Source organism: Salvelinus alpinus, chromosome 28 (assembly GCF_045679555.1).
Source record: "Salvelinus alpinus chromosome 28, SLU_Salpinus.1, whole genome shotgun sequence".
Classification (NCBI taxonomy): domain Eukaryota; kingdom Metazoa; phylum Chordata; class Actinopteri; order Salmoniformes; family Salmonidae; genus Salvelinus; species Salvelinus alpinus.
In genome coordinates, this window is record NC_092113.1 from 22,977,885 (window position 1) to 22,997,789 (window position 19,905).

At 43.8% G+C, this 19,905-nt stretch overlaps 1 protein-coding gene and 1 pseudogene across 9 annotated transcripts in view; both read right to left on the reverse strand.

The window, feature by feature from the left end:
- Positions 1-5,933: 5,933 nt before the first annotated feature.
- LOC139556857 (uncharacterized) lies at positions 5,934-13,501 on the reverse strand (annotated as a pseudogene).
- LOC139557433 (ankyrin repeat and SAM domain-containing protein 1A-like) overlaps positions 11,734-19,905 on the reverse strand; it is a 108,176-nt gene continuing 100,004 nt past the window's right edge. For 4 of the 9 annotated variants that reach the window (XM_071372237.1, XM_071372233.1, XM_071372242.1 and 1 more), the window contains 3 exons: positions 17,543-17,725; positions 16,010-16,110; positions 11,734-15,860 (listed from right to left, as the gene is read on the reverse strand). In XM_071372237.1, the coding sequence (XP_071228338.1) occupies positions 15,788-15,860; positions 16,010-16,110; positions 17,543-17,725 (357 nt within the window). In that variant the 3' untranslated portion in view covers positions 11,734-15,787. Of the gene's footprint in view, positions 16,111-16,741; positions 16,850-17,542; positions 17,726-19,905 lie in introns of all 9 variants that reach the window. The other 5 variants (XM_071372241.1, XM_071372236.1, XM_071372234.1 and 2 more) reach the window with 5 other exon arrangements.

The window sequence follows — 19,905 nt, forward strand, 5'->3', positions numbered from 1 at the left end:
TTTCCACTATACAGATACATTGTTTAATCTAATTCTGACTAAAACTACACACATCATCAGATTATAATTTTATGATTCTAATCAATTTCATACAATTATAAGGTTTCAGAGTGGAATTATTTAATCATTATCTTTCAACATTTAAATTATTTTATCACCAGCAAATAGGCTAATAGAAACAAAAACATGTACTATACATATGATTTTTTGTTGTTTTGTTGTATTTTGTGTATCAAATAATGAATAACATATTTGAGATGTTTTATTGACATGTCTCATGGTGCACCCTGCTGTTCCATAATAGCACGTATTTCCACACACTATTTACCATTCATTTTTATTGGGCACAGCATAATCTGAAACACAACCAAAACTGTTATGCAGATGAATGAGGACCCAAAAGCGACGTAATAGTAACAGAGTCTTTATTCCAGTATAAAACAAATAATGATACTCCTGGATATAAATCAATGGAAATCCAAAACAGGAAACTGAAATCCTCTCGTCAATAGAGAGGAACGACTGGAGACGCGACCACAGACTGCAGGTCGCTTCAGGAAGGCACAGGCCGTAGCTGACATAGACACCTGCTCACACGCAGCATCTGAAGAAGGCAAAAGAACACGACAGGGCGGAACAAGACACAGGAACTGCAAACATCAAACAAGAATCCGACAAGGACAGGAGCGGAAAACAGAGGGAGAAATAGGGACTCTAATCAGAGGGCAAAATAGGGGACAGGTGTGAAAGAGTAAATGAGGTCGTAGGGAGAATGAGAAACAGCTGGGAGCATGAACGGAACGATAGAGAGAGAGAAAGAGAAAGAACCTAATAAGACCAGCAGAGGGAAGCACAGGGACAAGACATGATCAAAGACAAAACATGACAGTACCCCCCCACTCACCGAGCGCCTCCTGGCGCACTCGAGGAGGAACCCTGGCGGCAACGAAGGAAATCATCGATCAACGAACGGTCCAGCACGTCCCGAGATGGAACCCAACTCCTCTCCTCAGGACCGTAACCCTCCCAATCCACTAAGTACTGGTGACCACGTCCCCGAGAACGCATGTCCATGATCTTCCGTACCTTGTAAATAGGAGCGCCCTCGACAAGGACGGGGGGGGGGGGAGGGAAGACGAACGGGGGCGCGAAGAAAAGGCTTGACACAGGAGACATGGAAGACAGGGTGGACGCGACGAAGATGTTGCGGAAGAAGCAGTCGCACAGCGACAGGATTGACGACCTGAGAGACACGGAACGGACCAATGAACCGCGGAGTCAACTTGCGAGAAGCTGTCGTAAGGGGAAGGTTACGAGTGGAAAGCCACACTCTCTGACCGCGACAATACCTAGGACTCTTAATCCTACGCTTATTGGCGGCTCTCACAGTCTGCGCCCTGTAACGGCAAAGTGCAGACCTGACCCTCCTCCAGGTGCGCTCACAACGTTGGACAAAAGCCTGAGCGGAGGGAACGCTGGACTCGGCGAGCTGGGACGAAAACAGAGGAGGCTGGTAGCCAAGACTACTCTGAAACGGGGACAGCCCGGTAGCAGACGAAGGAAGCGAGTTGTGAGCGTACTCAGCCCAGGGGAGCTGTTCTGCCCAAGACGCAGGGTTTCGAAACGAAAGGCTGCGTAAAATGCGACCAATCGACTGATTGGCCCTTTCTGCTTGACCGTTAGACTGGGGATGAAACCCGGAAGAGAGACTGACGGAAGCACCAATCAAACGACAGAACTCCCTCCAAAACTGTGACGTGAATTGCGGACCTCTGTCTGAAACGGCGTCTAACGGGAGGCCATGAATTCTGAACACATTCTCAATGATGATTTGTGCCGTCTCCTTAGCGGAAGGAAGCTTAGCGAGGGGAATGAAATGTGCCGCCTTAGAGAACCTATCGATAACCGTAAGAATCACAGTCTTCCCCGCAGACGAAGGCAGACCGGTAATAAAGTCTAAGGCGATGTGAGACCATGGTCGAGAAGGAATGGGAAGCGGTCTGAGACGACCGGCAGGAGGAGAGTTACCTGACTTAGTCTGCGCGCAGTCCGAACAAGCAGCCACGAAACGACGCGTGTCCCGCTCCTGAGTAGGCCACCAAAACCGCTGGCGAATAGAAGCAAGCGTACCCCGAACGCCGGGGTGGCCAGCTAACTTGGCAGAATGAGCCCACTGAAGAACAGCCAGACGAGTAGAGACAGGAACGAACAGAAGGTTACTAGGACAAGCGCGCGGCGACGCAGTGTGAGTGAGTGCTTGCTTTACCTGTCTCTCAATTCCCCAGACAGTCAACCCGACAACACGCCCTTCAGGGAGAATCCCCTCGGGGTCGGTAGAAGCCACAGAAGAACTAAAGAGACGGGATAAGGCATCAGGCTTGGTGTTCTTATTTCCCGGACGATAGGAAATCACGAACTCGAAACGAGCGAAAAACAACGCCCAACGAGCTTGACGTGCATTAAGTCGTTTGGCCGAACGGATGTACTCAAGGTTCTTATGGTCAGTCCAAACGACAAAAGGGACGGTCGCCCCCTCCAACCACTGTCGCCATTCGCCTATGGCTAAGCGGATGGCGAGCAGTTCGCGGTTACCCACATCATAGTTGCGTTCCGATGGCGACAGGCGATGAGAAAAGTAAGCGCAAGGATGGACCTTATCGTCAGACTGGAAGCGCTGAGACAGAATGGCTCCCACGCCCACCTCTGAAGCGTCAACCTCGACAATGAATTGTTTAGTGACGTCAGGAGTAACAAGGATAGGAGCGGATGTAAAACGCTTCTTGAGGAGATCAAAAGCTCCCTGGGCGGAACCGGACCACTTAAAGCAAGTCTTGACAGAAGTCAGAGCGGTGAGAGGGGCAGCCACTTGACCGAAATTACGAATGAAACGCCGATAGAAATTAGCGAAACCGAGAAAACGCTGCAACTCGACACGTGACTTAGGGACGGGCCAATCGCTGACAGCCTGGACCTTAGCGGGATCCATCTGAATGCCTTCAGCGGAAATAACAGAACCGAGAAAAGTGACAGAGGAGACATGAAAGGCGCACTTCTCAGCCTTCACGTAGAGACAATTCTCTAAAAGGCGCTGGAGTACACGTCGAACGTGCTGAACATGAATCTCGAGTGACGGTGAAAAAATCAGGATATCGTCAAGGTAAACGAAAACAAAAATGTTCAGCATGTCTCTCAGTACATCATTAACTAATGCCTGAAAGACAGCTGGAGCATTAGCGAGACCGAACGGCAGAACCCGGTATTCAAAATGCCCTAACGGAGTGTTAAACGCCGTTTTCCACTCGTCCCCCTCTCTGATGCGTACGAGATGGTAAGCGTTACGAAGGTCCAACTTAGTAAAGCACCTGGCTCCCTGCAAAATCTCGAAGGCTGACGACATAAGGGGAAGCGGATAACGATTCTTAACCGTTATGTCATTCAGCCCTCGATAATCCACGCAGGGGCGCAGAGTACCGTCCTTCTTCTTAACAAAGAAAAATCCCGCTCCGGCGGGAGAGGAAGAAGGCACCACGGTACCGGCGTCGAGAGAAACAGACAGATAATCCTCGAGAGCCTTACGTTCGGGAGCCGACAGAGAGTATAGTCTACCCCGAGGGGGAGTGGTCCCCGGAAGGAGATCAATACAACAATCATACGACCGGTGAGGAGGAAGGGAGCTGGCTCTGGACCGACTGAAGACCGTGCGCAGATCATGATATTCCTCCGGCACTCCTGTCAAATCACCAGGTTCCTCCTGAGTAGAGGGGACAGAAGACACAGGAGGGATAGCAGACATTAAACACTTCACATGACAAGAAACGTTCCAGGATAGAATAGAATTACTAGACCAATTAATAGAAGGATTATGACAAACTAGCCAGGGATGACCCAAAACAACAGGTGTAAAAGGTGAACGAAAAATCAAAAAGGAAATGGTCTCACTGTGGTTACCAGATACTGTGAGGGTTAAAGGTAGTGTCTCACATCTGATACTGGGGAGAAGACTACCATCTAAGGCGAACATGGGCGTGGGCTTCCCTAACTGTCTGAGAGGAATGTCATGTTTCCGAGCCCATGCTTCGTCCATAAAACAACCCTCAGCCCCTGAGTCTATCAAAGCACTGCAGGAAGCAGCCGAACCGGTCCAGCGTAGATGGACCGACAAGGTAGTACAGGATCTTGATGGAGAGACCTGAGTAGTAGCGCTCACCAGTAGCCCTCCGCTTACTGATGAGCTCTGGCTTTTACTGGACATGACATGACAAAATGTCCAGCAGAACCGCAATAGAGGCAAAGGCGGTTGGTGATTCTCCGTTCCCTCTCCTTAGTCGAGATGCGAATACCTCCCAGCTGCATGGGCTCAGTCTCTGAGCCGGTGGGAGGAGATGGTTGAGATGCGGAGAGGGGAAGCACCGTTAACGCGAGCTCTCTTCCACGAGCTCGATGACGAAGATCTATCCGTCGTTCTATGCGGATGGCGAGTGCAATCAAAGAGTCCACGCTGGAAGGAACCTCCCGGGAGAGAATCTCATCCTTAACCTCAGCGTGAAGTCCCTCCAGAAAACGAGCGAGCAACGCCGGCTCGTTCCAGTCACTGGAGGCAGCAAGAGTGCGAAACTCTATAGAGTAATCCGTTATGGATCGATCACCTTGACATAGGGAAGCCAGGGCCCTGGAAGCCTCCTTCCCAAAAACTGAACGATCAAAAACCCGTATCATCTCCTCTTTAAAGTTCTGATAATCGTTAGAACACTCAGCCCTTGCCTCCCAGATAGCTGTGCCCCACTCCCGAGCCCGACCAGTAAGGAGTGATATGACGTAAGCGATCCGAGCTCTCTCTCTTGAGTACGTGTTGGGCTGGAGAGAGAACACAATATCACACTGGGTGAGAAAGGAGCGACACTCAGTGGGCTGCCCAGAGTAACATGGTGGGTTATTAACCCTAGGTTCCGGAGACTCGGAAGACCAGGAAGTAGCTGGTGGCACGAGACGAAGACTCTGAAACTGTCCAGAGAGATCGGAGACCTGAGCGGCCAGGGTCTCAACGGCATGACGAGCAGCAAACAATTCCTGCTCGTGTCTGCCGAGCATAGCTCCCTGGAACTCGACGGCAGTGTTGAGAGAATCCGTAGTCGCTGGGTCCATTCTTGGTCGGATTCTTCTGTTATGCAGATGAATGAGGACCCAAAAGCGACGTAATAGTAACAGAGTCTTTATTCCAGTATAAAACAAATAATGATACTCCTGGATATAAATCAATGGAAATCCAAAACAGGAAACTGAAATCCTCTCGTCAATAGAGAGGAACGACTGGAGACGCGACCACAGACTGCAGGTCGCTTCAGGAAGGCACAGGCCGTAGCTGACATAGACACCTGCTCACACGCAGCATCTGAAGAAGGCAAAAGAACACGACAGGGCGGAACAAGACACAGGAACTGCAAACATCAAACAAGAATCCGACAAGGACAGGAGCGGAAAACAGAGGGAGAAATAGGGACTCTAATCAGAGGGCAAAATAGGGGACAGGTGTGAAAGAGTAAATGAGGTCGTAGGGAGAATGAGAAACAGCTGGGAGCATGAACGGAACGATAGAGAGAGAGAAAGAGAAAGAACCTAATAAGACCAGCAGAGGGAAGCACAGGGACAAGACATGATCAAAGACAAAACATGACAAAAACAAACTGCAAATGCACCTAACAAGTTTGTTGAGTCACAAGCTTAATGTAGTCACTGCGTACTACTATGGGAATATGGGATCAAATACTACAATTTTGGCTTCTTTAATACACATAAGTAAAGTTGCCCAAACACTTATGACAACTTCAAAAAGGAGGACTAGATACATAAAGTGCTTTCATTTCTAAACGGTAGAACATATGTTTGAAAATACCCTCAAATAAAAGGTGACATTCTGTATTGGTGACATTCTCAAATTCAAAATGCTGGAGTATAAAGCCAAATTACAAGTTTCAGCTTCACTGTCCAAATAAATACGTAGAGGAGTGTATACACAATTCACTTACAAAGTTTAGGCAATTATTACTGGCCATATAACAAGTCTCATTAAATAACAACAGAGCAGTGCAAAGCTTGCTTGTTCAATTAGTTCTGGATTTCTTCATTTTCCTTTTTGAAAAACAGTGACCATCATTCACTTCTTTTCATCTCCAGCAGAGATGGTATAACCATAATATGGATGATGGTGGTTTGAGTACAGCTGTATCAAGACTGTTGATTCCATCTCTAAAGATGAGTTGCTCTGTTCTGTCTCTGGAAGAGAAATAAAAAAACATGGCATTCTTCTCCTTACGATATGAGTAGTACTGGACAGGAATGATTGAGTACAAGCCACAATGATACAATAGGGACAAAGTAAACATAAATTCTAACATACTTACCGGTACCTTTGGCAGCAGAGTAAGTAGGTCCATAAAATGGAGGAAAGCCTAGAACAACACATTGACACAGGTTCTATCGGCCACTAATTACATTGTTGATAAAGATGTTAAACATTAAAGATAGTCATCCTGTAAACGTGAAGATATGTCCATGTTAGACCATTCGCCACCTGAAGAGGGCAGCCTTATTGCAGCAATCATTGTATTAGTTCAACTAATATACGTCACTCCAAGTACAGAAATGAACACTACCCAAACACTTTTTCTGCATCTGTAACCACCATTCTCTACTTCTAACCCCATCTCACCTGTGCGTTTCCACTTCCACATGCCAAAGACAATAAAGGATAGGCCCCCAATCAAAATGAATACCATTGGCACCACCGGGACGACTGCAAGGGTGGAAACGCTATCTGGGCCTAGTATCAGGATCTGTCAATAAATACAAACAGTATACAATACTTGTATTTATTATTGGAACAACTTTGTAATTTGTAACCTCTAACAGAGGTGAACTAGTCTGGGTACCAGTCTTTTTAGCCAACACTCCACTTGCAACTCCTATCAAAGACTTTGGCAAATGACAGGAGAGGAATGTAAAGGCTGAATAGAGATGGCAACCAGGCTAGAGGTGGACCATAGTGGTTGCTAAATAGCACATAATCTGATGATATCTCAGGGCACCCCTTGGTTTTTCGTTTTACCCCAACTGACATCCAACTTGTTGTCCAGACAGATGAGTGGCAGTACAGGTGTAATGATGTCTCTCCGTCTCTCTCTCAGCTCCTGGGCATTGATTGTCAGATTCATCCTCAGCTGCTACAGCCTGTCTCCATTGGGCAGCAGCTGCCCACCTGTGAGATCATGCTCTGCCACTGGCTGGCCATTTCTCAGCAGGGTTAGGTTGATGTGGCATGGGTAGAAACCAAAAGCTTGTCCCCTCCAGAATCTAGGTTTGTTTTCTGAATGATTCTAACTCTGGGATGCACTGAGGAGGAGGAAGAAATGTGTATCAATGGATCCACTGTAGATTTGCTCCTGTTGTATTCCTATTTAATTTGTTTTTACACATGGAATAACAATAGACAATGGTATGTCCACAAACCTCTTCTCATCACAAGCATCTCCCCTTTTTTCAGGTAGTCTTTTAATGTTTTAATGCAAATGGGGAGGTGAACCTTTTCCAAGGCCCATTTGAATGTACTGTGGCCTATGTTGATTAAACGCAAGTTCAGGCCACTTAGGATGGTACTGCAGTTTGTTGAAGTTCAGAGCACCATCAAATCCATTGAAAGATTCCTTTATCATGATTTGGCCCTGCTTGTCGTTGTCCATCAATTCACAACCACAACGTCTCTGATTAACAAATATTCCTGTAATAAATTAGGGAGTAAAAGTAAAGAACAAATATTTGAGGCAAAAGTTCTAGATTTCCAGCTAGTCGGAAACTGAGAAAAATCTGTTTATTACAGTTTGCTCACCTGATGTGTAGTTCCCCTCTACGGGATCGGTGTCTCTATACCGGGACGGTTGTTGCTAACGTGCGCTAATGTGACTAGAATGACATTGTAAGTAACAGCCAACTTTCCAGGACATAGACTTGTTTTATATGGGCAGAGAGCTTAAATTCTTGTTAATCTAACTGAAGTGTCCAATTTACAGTAGCTATTACAGTGAAAATACCATGCTATTGTTTGAGGAGAGTGCACAACAACACAAAGCTTTTATCACGGCAACTGGTTTCATACATTCACCCTGAAGGTAAATAATGTACTTACATTCAGTAATCTTGCTCTGATTTGTCATCCTGAGGGTCCCAGAGATAAAATGTAGCATAGTTTTTCTTTGAAAAAATCCATTTTTATATTCAAGTGTAGGAACTGGGTTCTACAGTTTGAACCCCTGCTGTGTCTCCTACATTAATTTCACTACAGGCAGTTAGATTTGGGTATGTCATTTTAGGCAAAACATTTTTTTTAAAGGGTTAGATCCTTATTATCCTCATGATGAGGAACACGTCCCATAACGTAATCTGAGCTACTCCTTCAAACGCTTCATCTGAGTTCCCATCTGTCTTAGAGATACATATCCATGCATTGGAATCATAGTAGCCCATCTGAACATGATCTAGTATCGACAACACAGGATTCAGGAAAGTACAGTTGAAGTCGGAAGTTTACGTACACCTTAGCCAAATACATTTAAACTCAGTTTTTCACAATTCCTGACATGTAATCCTAGTAAAAATTCCCTGTCTTAGGTCAGTTAGGATCACCACTTTATTTTAAGAATGTGAAATGTCAGAATAATAGTAGAGGGAATGATTTATTTCAGCTTTTATTTCTTTCATCACATTCCCAGTGGGTCAGAAGTTTACATACACTCAATTAGTATTTGGTAGCATTGCCTTTAAATTGTTTAATTTGGGTCAAATGTTTCAGGTAGCCTTCCACAAGCTTCCCACAATAAGTTGGGTGAATTTTGGCCCATTCCTCCTGACAGAGTTGGTGTAACTGAGTCAGGTTTGTAGGCCTCGTTGCTCGCACACGCTTTTTCAGTTCTGCCCACACATTTTCTATAGGATTGAGGTTAGGGCTTTGTGATGGCCACTCCAATACCTTGATTTTGTTGTCCTTAAGCCATTTTGCCACAACTTTGGAAGTATGCTTTGGGTCATTTTCCATTTGGAAGACCCATTTGCGACCAAGCTTTAACTTCCTGACTAATGTCTTGAGATGTTGCTTCCATATATCCACATAATTTTACTGCCTCATGACACCATCTATTTTGTGAAGTGCACCAGTCCCTCCTGCAGCAAAGCACCCCCACAACATGATGCTGCTACCCCGTGCTTCATGGTTGGGATGGTGTTCTTCGGCTTGCAAGCCTCCCCCTTTTTCCTCCAAACATAACGATGGTCATTATGGCCAAACAGTTATATTTTTGTTTCATCAGATCAGAGAACATTTCTCCAAAAAGTACAATCTTTGTCCCCATGTGCTGTTGCAAACCGTAGTCGGCCTTTTTTATGGCGGTTTTGGAGCAGTGGCTTCTTCCTTGCTGACTGGCCTTTCAGGTTATGTCGATATAGGACTCGTTTTACTGTGGATATAGATACTTTTCTACATGTTCCCTCCAGCATCTTCACAAGGTCCTTTGCTGTGGTTCTGGTATTGATTTGCACTTTCCGCACCAAAGTACGTTCATCTCTAGGAGACAGAACACGTCTCCTTCCTGAGCGGTATGATGGCTGCGTGGTCCCATGGTTTTTATACTTGCGTACTATTGTTTGTACAGATGAACGTGGTACTTTCAGGCATTTGGAAATTGCTCCCAAGGATGAACCAGACTTGTGGAGATCTTCTTCTACAACTTCTTTTCTGAGGTCTTGGCTGATTTCTTTTGATTTTCCCATGATGTCAAGCAAAGAGGCACTGAGTTTGAAGGTAGGCTTTGAAATACATCACAGGTACACCTCCAATTGACTCAAATGATGTCAATTAGCCAATCAGAAGCTTCTAAAGCCATGACATCCTTTTCTGGAATTTTCCAAGCTGTTTAAAGGCACTGTCAACTTAGTGCATGTAAACTTCTGACCCACTGGAATTGTGATAGTGAATTATAATTGAAATAATCTGTCTGTAAACAATTGTCGGAAAAATTACTTGTGTCATGCACAAAGTAGGTGTCCGAACTGATTTGCTAAAACTATAGTTTGTTAACAAGAAATTTGTGGAAAGGTTAAAAAACAAGTTTTAATGACTCCAACCTAAGTGTATGTAAGCTTCCGACTTCAACTGTATGTCTCTCCAAGTATGTGTGTTGCTATCACCAAAAGAGAGTGGGAACCTTTACCTGTGAGGTTAGAGAGCCGTTAGTAACTATTAGCAGTGGACTCTAAATTGCAACAATATACTCAGTGGTGTAAAGTACTGAAGTAAAAATACTTTAAAGTACTACACTAACTCGTTTTTTGGGGGTATCTGTACTTTACTATTTATATTTGACTTTCTTCACTTTTACTTCACTACATTCCTAATGAAAATAATGTACATTTTACTCCATACATTTTCCGTGACACCCAAAAGTACTCATTACATTTTGAATGCTTAGCAGGACAGGAAAATGTTTCAATTCACACACTTATCAAGAGAACATCCCTGGCCTCTAATCTGGCGGACTCATTAAATTATGTCTTAGTGTTGGATTGTGCCCCTGGCTATCCGTAAATAAAAAAACAAGAAAATGGTGACATCTGTTTTGCTTAATATAAGGAATTTAAAAGATTTATTTTTACTTTTGATAATTAAGTATATTTTTGCAATTACATTTACTTTTGATACTTAAGTATACTTAAAACTGAATACTTTTAGACTTCCACTCAAGTAGTATTTTACTGGGTGACTCACTTTTCCTTGTGTCATTTTCTATTAAGGTATCTTTACTAAGTATGACAATTGTGTACTTTTTCCACCACTGAATATACTTATGACAAATCAAAAGACCTTAACAGTTGAAAGATATGAGAAATAACATGCAGGTTTAATGCTTCATTTAAAAATCCTCCAGCAGGTGTAGAGGCCAGGGTTTCCCAAACTTGATCCTGGGCCCTCCCCCCTTGGGTGCACATTTTGGTTTTTGCCCTAGCACTTCACAGCTGATCCAAATAATGAAACCTTGATGAATTGGTTATTTGAATCAGCTGTGTAGTGCCAGGACCCCCGGTATAGACTGTCATGAAGCTCCTTAAAAATATTTTACTTCTTGTACCTGTGGCTTGAAAAACACCTTTTCTCACAGTCACAGGTTTTCCTTACACCTCTTACATCTTAACGTTACACAGACAAGCTCTTTTACCTGTGTATTGGCTTTATGCTCCTAAACACCTGACAAGCATGACACAGCTCAGCTATTACAGCTGCAAATTAAAAGTATAAAGTAATTAAACAAACCCTATCTGTAAAAATGTAAACCTGTCCCATTCCCAACCAATTGTCGAGTTCTTCTTCTGTTCTCCTCCTCACCGGCATTTTATTGAAACATGAAATATATTTGTTATCGACCATCCCGGCCCTCAGGTAACACTACCAACTATGTCCAATGAGGAATTCATTTTGGTGCATCTTTTGAAACAGCTCAATATCAGCTGCTTCAAAAGATGCACCGTCAAGCCTGTCCGATTTCCTTGCCCAGACTTGTTCATGTTGGTTTGTCATACTACAGTATCATCACCATTACCTTTAGTCTGTCTGGGACTACGCACATGTAAAGAATAGTACTATGCAACTCTTCACGGCTGAATGATTGTCATGAAAAAAAGAAAACAGGAATCTGGTTCATCATTTCTTCATTTATTAGTTGTACAATTATGAAAAATAATAATCATAAAAAGACTGGAAGCCCAAGATTATTTACAATCTTTTTCTTTGTTTCTTTAGTGCGGTCGCTCTAAGTTCTTTCTCTGTTTTCAATCGTTGGGTATCATGATATGTTGAACTTTATAAGACACAGTCCTTTTTCTCTTTACGACAAATGTGGCAAAAAATTACATACATACATACATACATACATACATACATATCTATATATATATATATATATATATATATATATATATGTATCTATGAAAGCAAAATCATTCAAGTATCAAAATACAGACTGCTAGAGATTAATTTACAATCCAATATTGTTCTAATCATTATAGTCATCAATATCATCAGAATAGTCACATTGTACTACCAATGATCCTTAGTAAATGTGCAAACGCGAAGATGGGACCAGGTTGATGGCTGCAGGTGCTATCAACAAGCTGAAGCCAGTGTACCATATTGAGTGTACCATAACTAGTCAACATACCAACAGAGGTTCATCACTAGCTGCCCACAGAGTACCAGGAGAGATGGCGTATGGGGAGAAAATGCTTGGTACATTATTGTACCTAAAATCTTATATGACTCGTTTCGTGGTTTGACTAGTTCAAAATTAATTCAGAAATAAAGGGAGGGGGAATAAAATGCAATCAGTAGGACTACCTCCTAACACCAGCCTGGTCATATAGTATCCAGCATCAGGACAGTTAAAACGTACAAAAAGACAATACATTATTATTATTTTTATCAAATAAAAGCCATTCACCCTGTTTAAATATGATCTGTATTGTCAGTTTAACAGCCGTCTAAAATTCCTCCCGCACACTATTCCATTATTTATCACAGTTCTGTATGTTATGAATGAGGAAATGAAAATAAGAGATGCTTTGATATCGCTGACCTGGTGCTTGGATGGATGGACAGGAGAGAGCCTGTGAGTGTACTGCTGCATCTCACATTGTAATCATTTTACCCAATTCTTCCCAAATTTGTCTCTCATTTCCCATAGGTATTGCATTGAGATAGTCAGGTAGGATCTCGATTTTCTCTGCTCAAAAATCTATAATTTATGTTGATTACTATCACTGTCAGAGTAAAGAGTAGCTTAGCGTAGCCCTCAGTGAAGACACATTTAAGTGTATGGGAAAGGCCTCTCTGAGGAGGAGTTGTTTGAGGCACCAATCTAGAGGAGGCAACCATCTTCACCTCTCATGGAATGGATAAACAAGTCACAAAATGTCTGGCAAAAAACAACAACTGGGAACTTGTCACTCTCGTACCCATAAATAGAATACACTGTCTGTCTGAACAGCATTCACAGGCCTGTAAAGGATAAACATGTTTAATTGGTACCAAAAACAGATGAGGGATGTTGAAGTTGAGTGCTTCACAATGAAAGAGGGACATGTACCAAACAAACACCCACCTTTGTGATCTCTAGATTATTGACCAAGTTTTGACATATTGAGTCCATTGTTCAGTATATGTAAGTGGATGCAGTGAGGGTGTTGGTTGATTCGGTTTACTGCCTGGGGGCAGTCAGTCACAGTGGTCAAAGGACAGGACAGGGTGGAAGAAGCAAATAGCTGATTCCTGTCTGTCTGCTACAGAGCTACAGCGCTGACCCCTGGAGCTGAAGAAGTGGAGGATGAGGAGAAGGCTGGGGGCGGCAGAGAGCAGGTAGGGCCTTCCTGGTGTATGCAAGCACGACCCCCAGTGGGTGGAGAGGTGCATGGAAAGTGGGCCTGGCCTTTCTCTTGGTTCCAAAAGGGCATCCTGCCCCACAACAAAATACCATTGGTCTGAGCACCCCTGACCTCTCACTCTGGCTGGGTGTCTGGTCATGGTAGTCAGCTACATGGAAGGGAGATACACACCAACACAGCACTGGGGTTAAAATAATGTAAAAACATGACGGAGCCAACTAAATGGAGGAGATATAAAAATGATGGATATTTCTAGATAATGATCAACTGCCGCTTCAATGTTAGCACTCTGAATATTGACTGAGGCAGGGTGGATTCTAAATCAAACACAGACAGACATCCATTAATGACAACAGAACATCAAGAAGGCATGAGCTCTGAAAAGGAAAAGGAGAGGAAAGCCCCCATTCCACTGGGTTTAAGTTTCAACAGTGGGTTGATAGGGTCTTAACACTATTTGGAATATGGCGATGAGTTTGAATTTTAGATGGATGTGAACAGTGATTTGAACACTTAATGAACTGAACCTAGCACAGCAACAGTAAGTAATGATGTACTTTTATTATGTCTATATGTAGAATCAGTGCCGTGCCAACCTAATGCCTTCCTCTTTCAGTCCATTAAGACATGCTTGGATTGTGAACAATGTTTATTTTTTATTTTCTACGTACTTCATATAACCTCTCCTCTCCACTGAGAGATTTGATGCGCTCTCTTCCTCGTCATTAAGGTTACTGGCACTAATCAGCTCTATATTGACTGATGTACCAGCTAGGCTGAGTTATTACCCTAAGACCATCACCCAGGTCTATTACGGGTGGCTAGAGCAGAATTCACGCATTTTGGCATCTCTTTGGTTCCTACTCTATTAAATGAACAGTCAATTCAATTTCTCTTCATATCATCTTGGATGCACACAATATTTCCCCAGCATCCAAGCATTCACAAAAAGTGCTCATGACACTCCAAATTAGGATTGCACTAGATTTTAAATCAACGTAATCTCAGTCATAAACAGAGAAAGGCATGCTCAAATAGATGTCCCACTAGGCTGTCTGTCTATAACAGTGAGCACCTCTACATAGGACACCATATTATCTGTGTGAGCCTCTGTGTCCTATCCTGCCCACTGTTGTTCCCTAACAAAAGGCCCCGTCAATGTTAACTCCATTAGTTCCCAATAGAGATCTCCTATCACAGTGCTGGACCCTAGCCTCCTTTGGCAGCCTGACACAGAGGGCCAGTTTTCCCAGACAGTTTCCGGTAAACCGACACAAAGAATGTAAATAAGTCTGACAGGATACGCATGTACGTGCCCTTCCCCCTGTTAACCCAAATGGACCAATCCCAGGGGGGATGGGTTTAGGGTTTAGTCCTGTGCAACAAGGTTGTCATCCATCCCCTTGCAGGGAAACAGGCAATGTTCCTACTAATGTGTGTAGAGTTGGAACAATGGAACAGCCGGTCTCTTACAGATTCTTCTAGAAAACAATGTTCATCCAGGTAGTTGATCCTTCGCTGTAGAGAATCATATATATTTTTCTGAGCACTGGAGTCAGGAGATTATTGTTCAGAAAACAAGGAGGGAAAGTTCTTCAAGAGCATCTCACAGTGGCCGTCGCCTGGTAGAGCAGGAAAAGCACCCAGAGGAGAAAACAACATTGATGAGTAAAAGGAATGAAAAAGAAAGGAGGGATATATAGAAGGAAAAACGAAGGATTGTTCTAAGAGAGTTTGGGGGATAGTAGTTTGTGAGTAAGAGGTAAATTAGAGTGGTGAGAAGGTACTGTATGTAGAATGGAGATCGCTACCACTGAACAAACTTAATCAGTGACTTGTGGATTACATTAGCTGTCTTACACAGTTCACAGCTACTGTACTGGATCAGTCAGACAATGCCACTGAGCCTACTAGCATTGGTAAATGCTACAAATAACAGCACCATACATTAAAAAATTGAAAGCAGGGCTAATGCAGTGCCAATGTGAATGTGAGGAAGCACAGGGTTCATGAGAAAACAAAACAGAGGGAATGTTGCAGAAGGATAAGGTCTCATGCTTCTTGGTCACAAAGGCAAGAGGAACTATAGTAAATGCCTGGGGAACGGTTGATGATTGCTTCACAATCATAGAGAAGGTTGGAAGGATTCAGGGCCCAGTAGTTGGCAGGACTTATTAATTAGAGGGAAGGAAGAGGTACGTGTTCCAGTTAGGAGAGCGGTCCAGTAACAGTTAGTCCCCACAGTCAGAGCTGTGGTTGGGGGAAGACAACACAGTGGCGAGGAGAGCAGAAGGTAGATGTGGTAGACTAACTCTCAGACAGCAGGGTCCAACTGTGGCAGAGGAGAGGAAAGGAGGTGGAGGGAGACAGGAGAGCAGGGGTCAGGCCTGGAGCGGAGACGGGCAGAGTCACATTGAAAGGCACACAGAAGGAGAAGGAGAGGAGGAAAGGTACAGTAGATTAGGAGGTCAGATCCAAGGTAAAAGGTCAGGAGAGGTGAGGTGGCAGGTCTACTCAGAATATGGTGGTCTCGTACTTAGTGCTGATGGTCCTCTTGGAGTCCTTGGGAACGGGGTCCACCAGCCACGTGGCACTGCCCTGGGACTGGGAGTCCCCCACCAGCTCCAACGGGTCCACCTGTAGGGGTAGGGGACGCAGGGGGGGTCAGCCAGGATACAAGTCAGACTTAGGGGGAGAGCCAACAAATGAAAAATTGGTGTGCTGAGCTACGTTAGTCATTCTGAGATCATCATTTCCTTTCCCTGAAAGTGTTGTGAAATCAGAGAAATCATCAGAGGTAATGATGACTCATTGTACTAAGTAAGTGTGATTAAGAAAATATGAACAGAAGAACCACTGAGGGAAAAGCTATAGCACATCATCATCACCAAATCAAAAGTGTGATTACCAACCTGGAATGTTCATACCACTAGGGGGCTCCCAAGGGTCTTACAACTACCAAGGGGTCTAGTAAAGAACAACACAGCAATCAACAGAGTTGATGGTGTTTCAAAATGTCATCTTCTGAAAGAAAAAATTATGTGATTCCAGGTTGGGAACCCCGTTGAGACAAAAACAGAGAGAATGAGGTGTGAAGAGGAGAGATAAATGAGTAATGTGGATGGATTGAAGGTGAGGAGAGAAAATGTGAGAACTGTATTGGTGATGGGGGGGGATCAAGCCAAAGCGGTAACATTATATAGAAAGGGTAGATGATAGAAGGATGCGGAGAGAGAGAAATGATGAGGAGAGGGAGAAAGAGCAGCACCTGGGCGGCAGGGCTGGCAGAGTGGTACAGCGGAAGAAAGGAGGGACAGTGGGTGGTGCAGGTGTGACAGTAAAAGCAGGAGTGAGTGTCCAGCTGGGGAGGAGAGTCCTGGGAGAGACAGACAGGACAGCCAGGAAGTGAATGGACAATGAGAGAGAGAGGGACAGCCAGGAAGTGAATGGACAACAAGAGAGAGAGAGAAAAAAGAGAGAGAGAAAGATACAGAGCGATACAGAGAGAGAGACAGAGGGACAGGAGGTAGGGACAGATTCTTACAAGACCCTGGTTAGTGGGGGACATGAGATGTTTGTGTGATTTTAGGTGTGTGTACCGATGAGAGGGATGGGAGTGATGTGCCCATGCTGTGGTGAATCAACCCCCGCTCCGCTACAATAACATCAGTACATAACATGCCCATTAAAGGCAGGATGAGATTGTGTGTGAACACACATTCTGGTTGTTATATCTAATGAATGTTCCCAGCTGTGTGATCGTAACATTATCATTCAGTAGCAATCCATGTTTTAATGCTAATGGAGTGTTGCTACTGGCAGATTTTCACAATGTATTCACAATGAGAGAATTGTGTCAGCGTGTGTCGGCAGGTAGCCTAGCGGTTAAGAGCGTGGGGCCAGTTACCGAAAGGTTGCTGGTTCGAATCCCGGGGCGACTAGGTGAAAAATATGCCGATGTGCCCTTGAGCAAGGCACTTAAGCCCAATTGCTCCTGTAAGTTGCTCTGGATAAGAGCGCCTGCTAAAATAATAAAAAAAATGTAAATGTTTGCGTGTGAAAAACTCACCCCTAATTTTTTTACGCTGCCCCGTGGTTTAGGAACGGGCCGGCTGGATTTGGTCTCGATGACCTCTGTCCCAGGTCCCGCTGGGATGCCCTGGTGCTGTTTGGTCCTCTGGGCCTGGAGAGCCAGCTGATAGGCCACCTCAAAAGCTTGTCCCAGCGTCAGGATAATCTCATAGGTCAGGTTCTACCAGAGGGGGAGGAGAGAGAATCCTCCTCAATATTCTACTCCCTCCTCCTGTTTCCCATATCAACCACCTTCAGTAGGGTTGGGGGAAACCAGAAACATCCGGGTCTCAGGGATACAGTATGTTCAACCTAGCTTCCTTTTCCCCTGAAAAACGGATGTTGGGACCCCGCTCGGGTGTTTCTTTTACGCCTGCTATGTTAAGTTACATGTCAACAGACAGACAGACATGCACTAATGCTCCTGAATATAATGCTGCTGCATCACTCTACAGCAGACTGAGTCTTAGTCATTAAGAAAGTAAACATAGGCATACGGTGCATCTATAATTCCTAGGTCAGACAAGTCAGGGTTCTAAGTATGTACACTATTTAAAAGCATACACATTGAGTGGATGAGACACAACATGCCACAATCTCAGCTCAGTGGACAGTCTCCTCCAAAGACCCAGGAGAGATGCTCAGTCATACAACGGCATCGAATACTTTACTCTAAAGTTGATTTGCCTGTACAACTTTGTAAACAGACTTAACTCAATGGCAGAACTGCAAACACATGCTACTGCAACCCATTGAGGCTGGAGCTGCATCACATTAAAACACTCAGATTCTACATAGTGGAAAGGTGCAGCTGAAGGTGAACATGCACTTGGGACCAGAGACAAGAACATTGGGGGGGTCCATGTGTGTATTTATTTGTACACCCAAAAAGCCCTGGATTTGTTTTGCATTGAGAAAGATGGATTTTTATGGCTTCCTCTGATACTCTTTGTCCCTGACACATGCAGCACCATGGGAAGCTCCACCCAGCCAAGTGAGACACCACCTGATTGGCTCTGTTAAACATATCCTTGTAAAGTTAAGTAACAAAACACCTCCAGCTTGAGAAAACCAGAAGGCTGATTATTAGTCTGTGTCTCCGAGGAACTTTCTCTTTGTTTATTTCCTTTGATCTGATCTGGGATCCGTCCCATTGTGTGGGCTGGTGAAAAATGAGCCTGTGGCGTCCGATAGCAGCCTGGTCAATACTGTTTAAAAGCTCTGATCACATCTCCGGGTTATTACACTCCCCCACCTCACCTCATCTCAGATAGTCATCAGCCTACTGCATTACCCCTGAGGCCATTCAGTTCACAGACCTATTGAGTACAACACAAGCCAGAGGGCCAACAGCAGACCTCTCAGAAAGGTGGGACCAGCCATAGAAAAACAGCCATTGACTTTAATGGTTATGTTACTTCTATTGGACCAGCCTCTGTAGTAGTTTGTCAGTGGCCTTAGATGACCCCTACAGTATTAAATGTGAAAAGCTTTAGAGTTACACTCAGCCGTGGGTAGGGCTGTGGCTGTCATAACATTTTGTCAGCCGGTGATTGTCAAGAAAATAACAGCCGGTCTCACGGTAACTGACCGTTAATTAACATAAACACATTTAGCATCTCCTGGCTTCCATGCATAGCCTACAAGCCACTTATGCAAACCTTTGGAACATCTACATTTTAAAAAGTATAATAAATCCATGTAATATAGCCTACACCATCACAGTAAATCCATTATTTATTTTAGACAGGTCTAAAGAAACATGATATGATGAAAATGTAGTCTATTTCAGAAGAACAGAATAGCATACTCTGAGTTGTCCTTATGTTAGGTCCTGATCAGGCTATACCAAATGGCTGTGGGCTACACTAGTTCATTTAGCAGACAAGATTTGCTTAGACTTCAGTGGCATTATTTTATAGTATGAAGAATACAATTCAACATAGCTGAATAAAATAGAAAGGATATTTTCTCCAAAAGATTTAAGGGACTGTGCACATGCGGCTATTCTGTGTTGAGCGGTTAACAAAGAAACAGTACTCCTGTTTGCTTAATTTAGAGTTATTTATGTAAGTTTAGTTGTGATACAAATGTTGGGCTATACGTTTTGATTTTTAAAAGATTCTAAGGCTGCATGATACAACTAATTATGATTTGAAAAAAGGCATGAGCTCTGCTTTGTTCTTTGCACAGGATTCACAGTTTATTGCCTTAAGCTGGGCATCATTCACAAGTGATAATATATATAGGCTAATATTGTCACCCATCAGACTATTCTTAATTTAATCTTGTCTTTACATATACTAAATAATATACGTGTGAAATTTGGTTTGATTTAGAATGGACCATTAACATGCACCT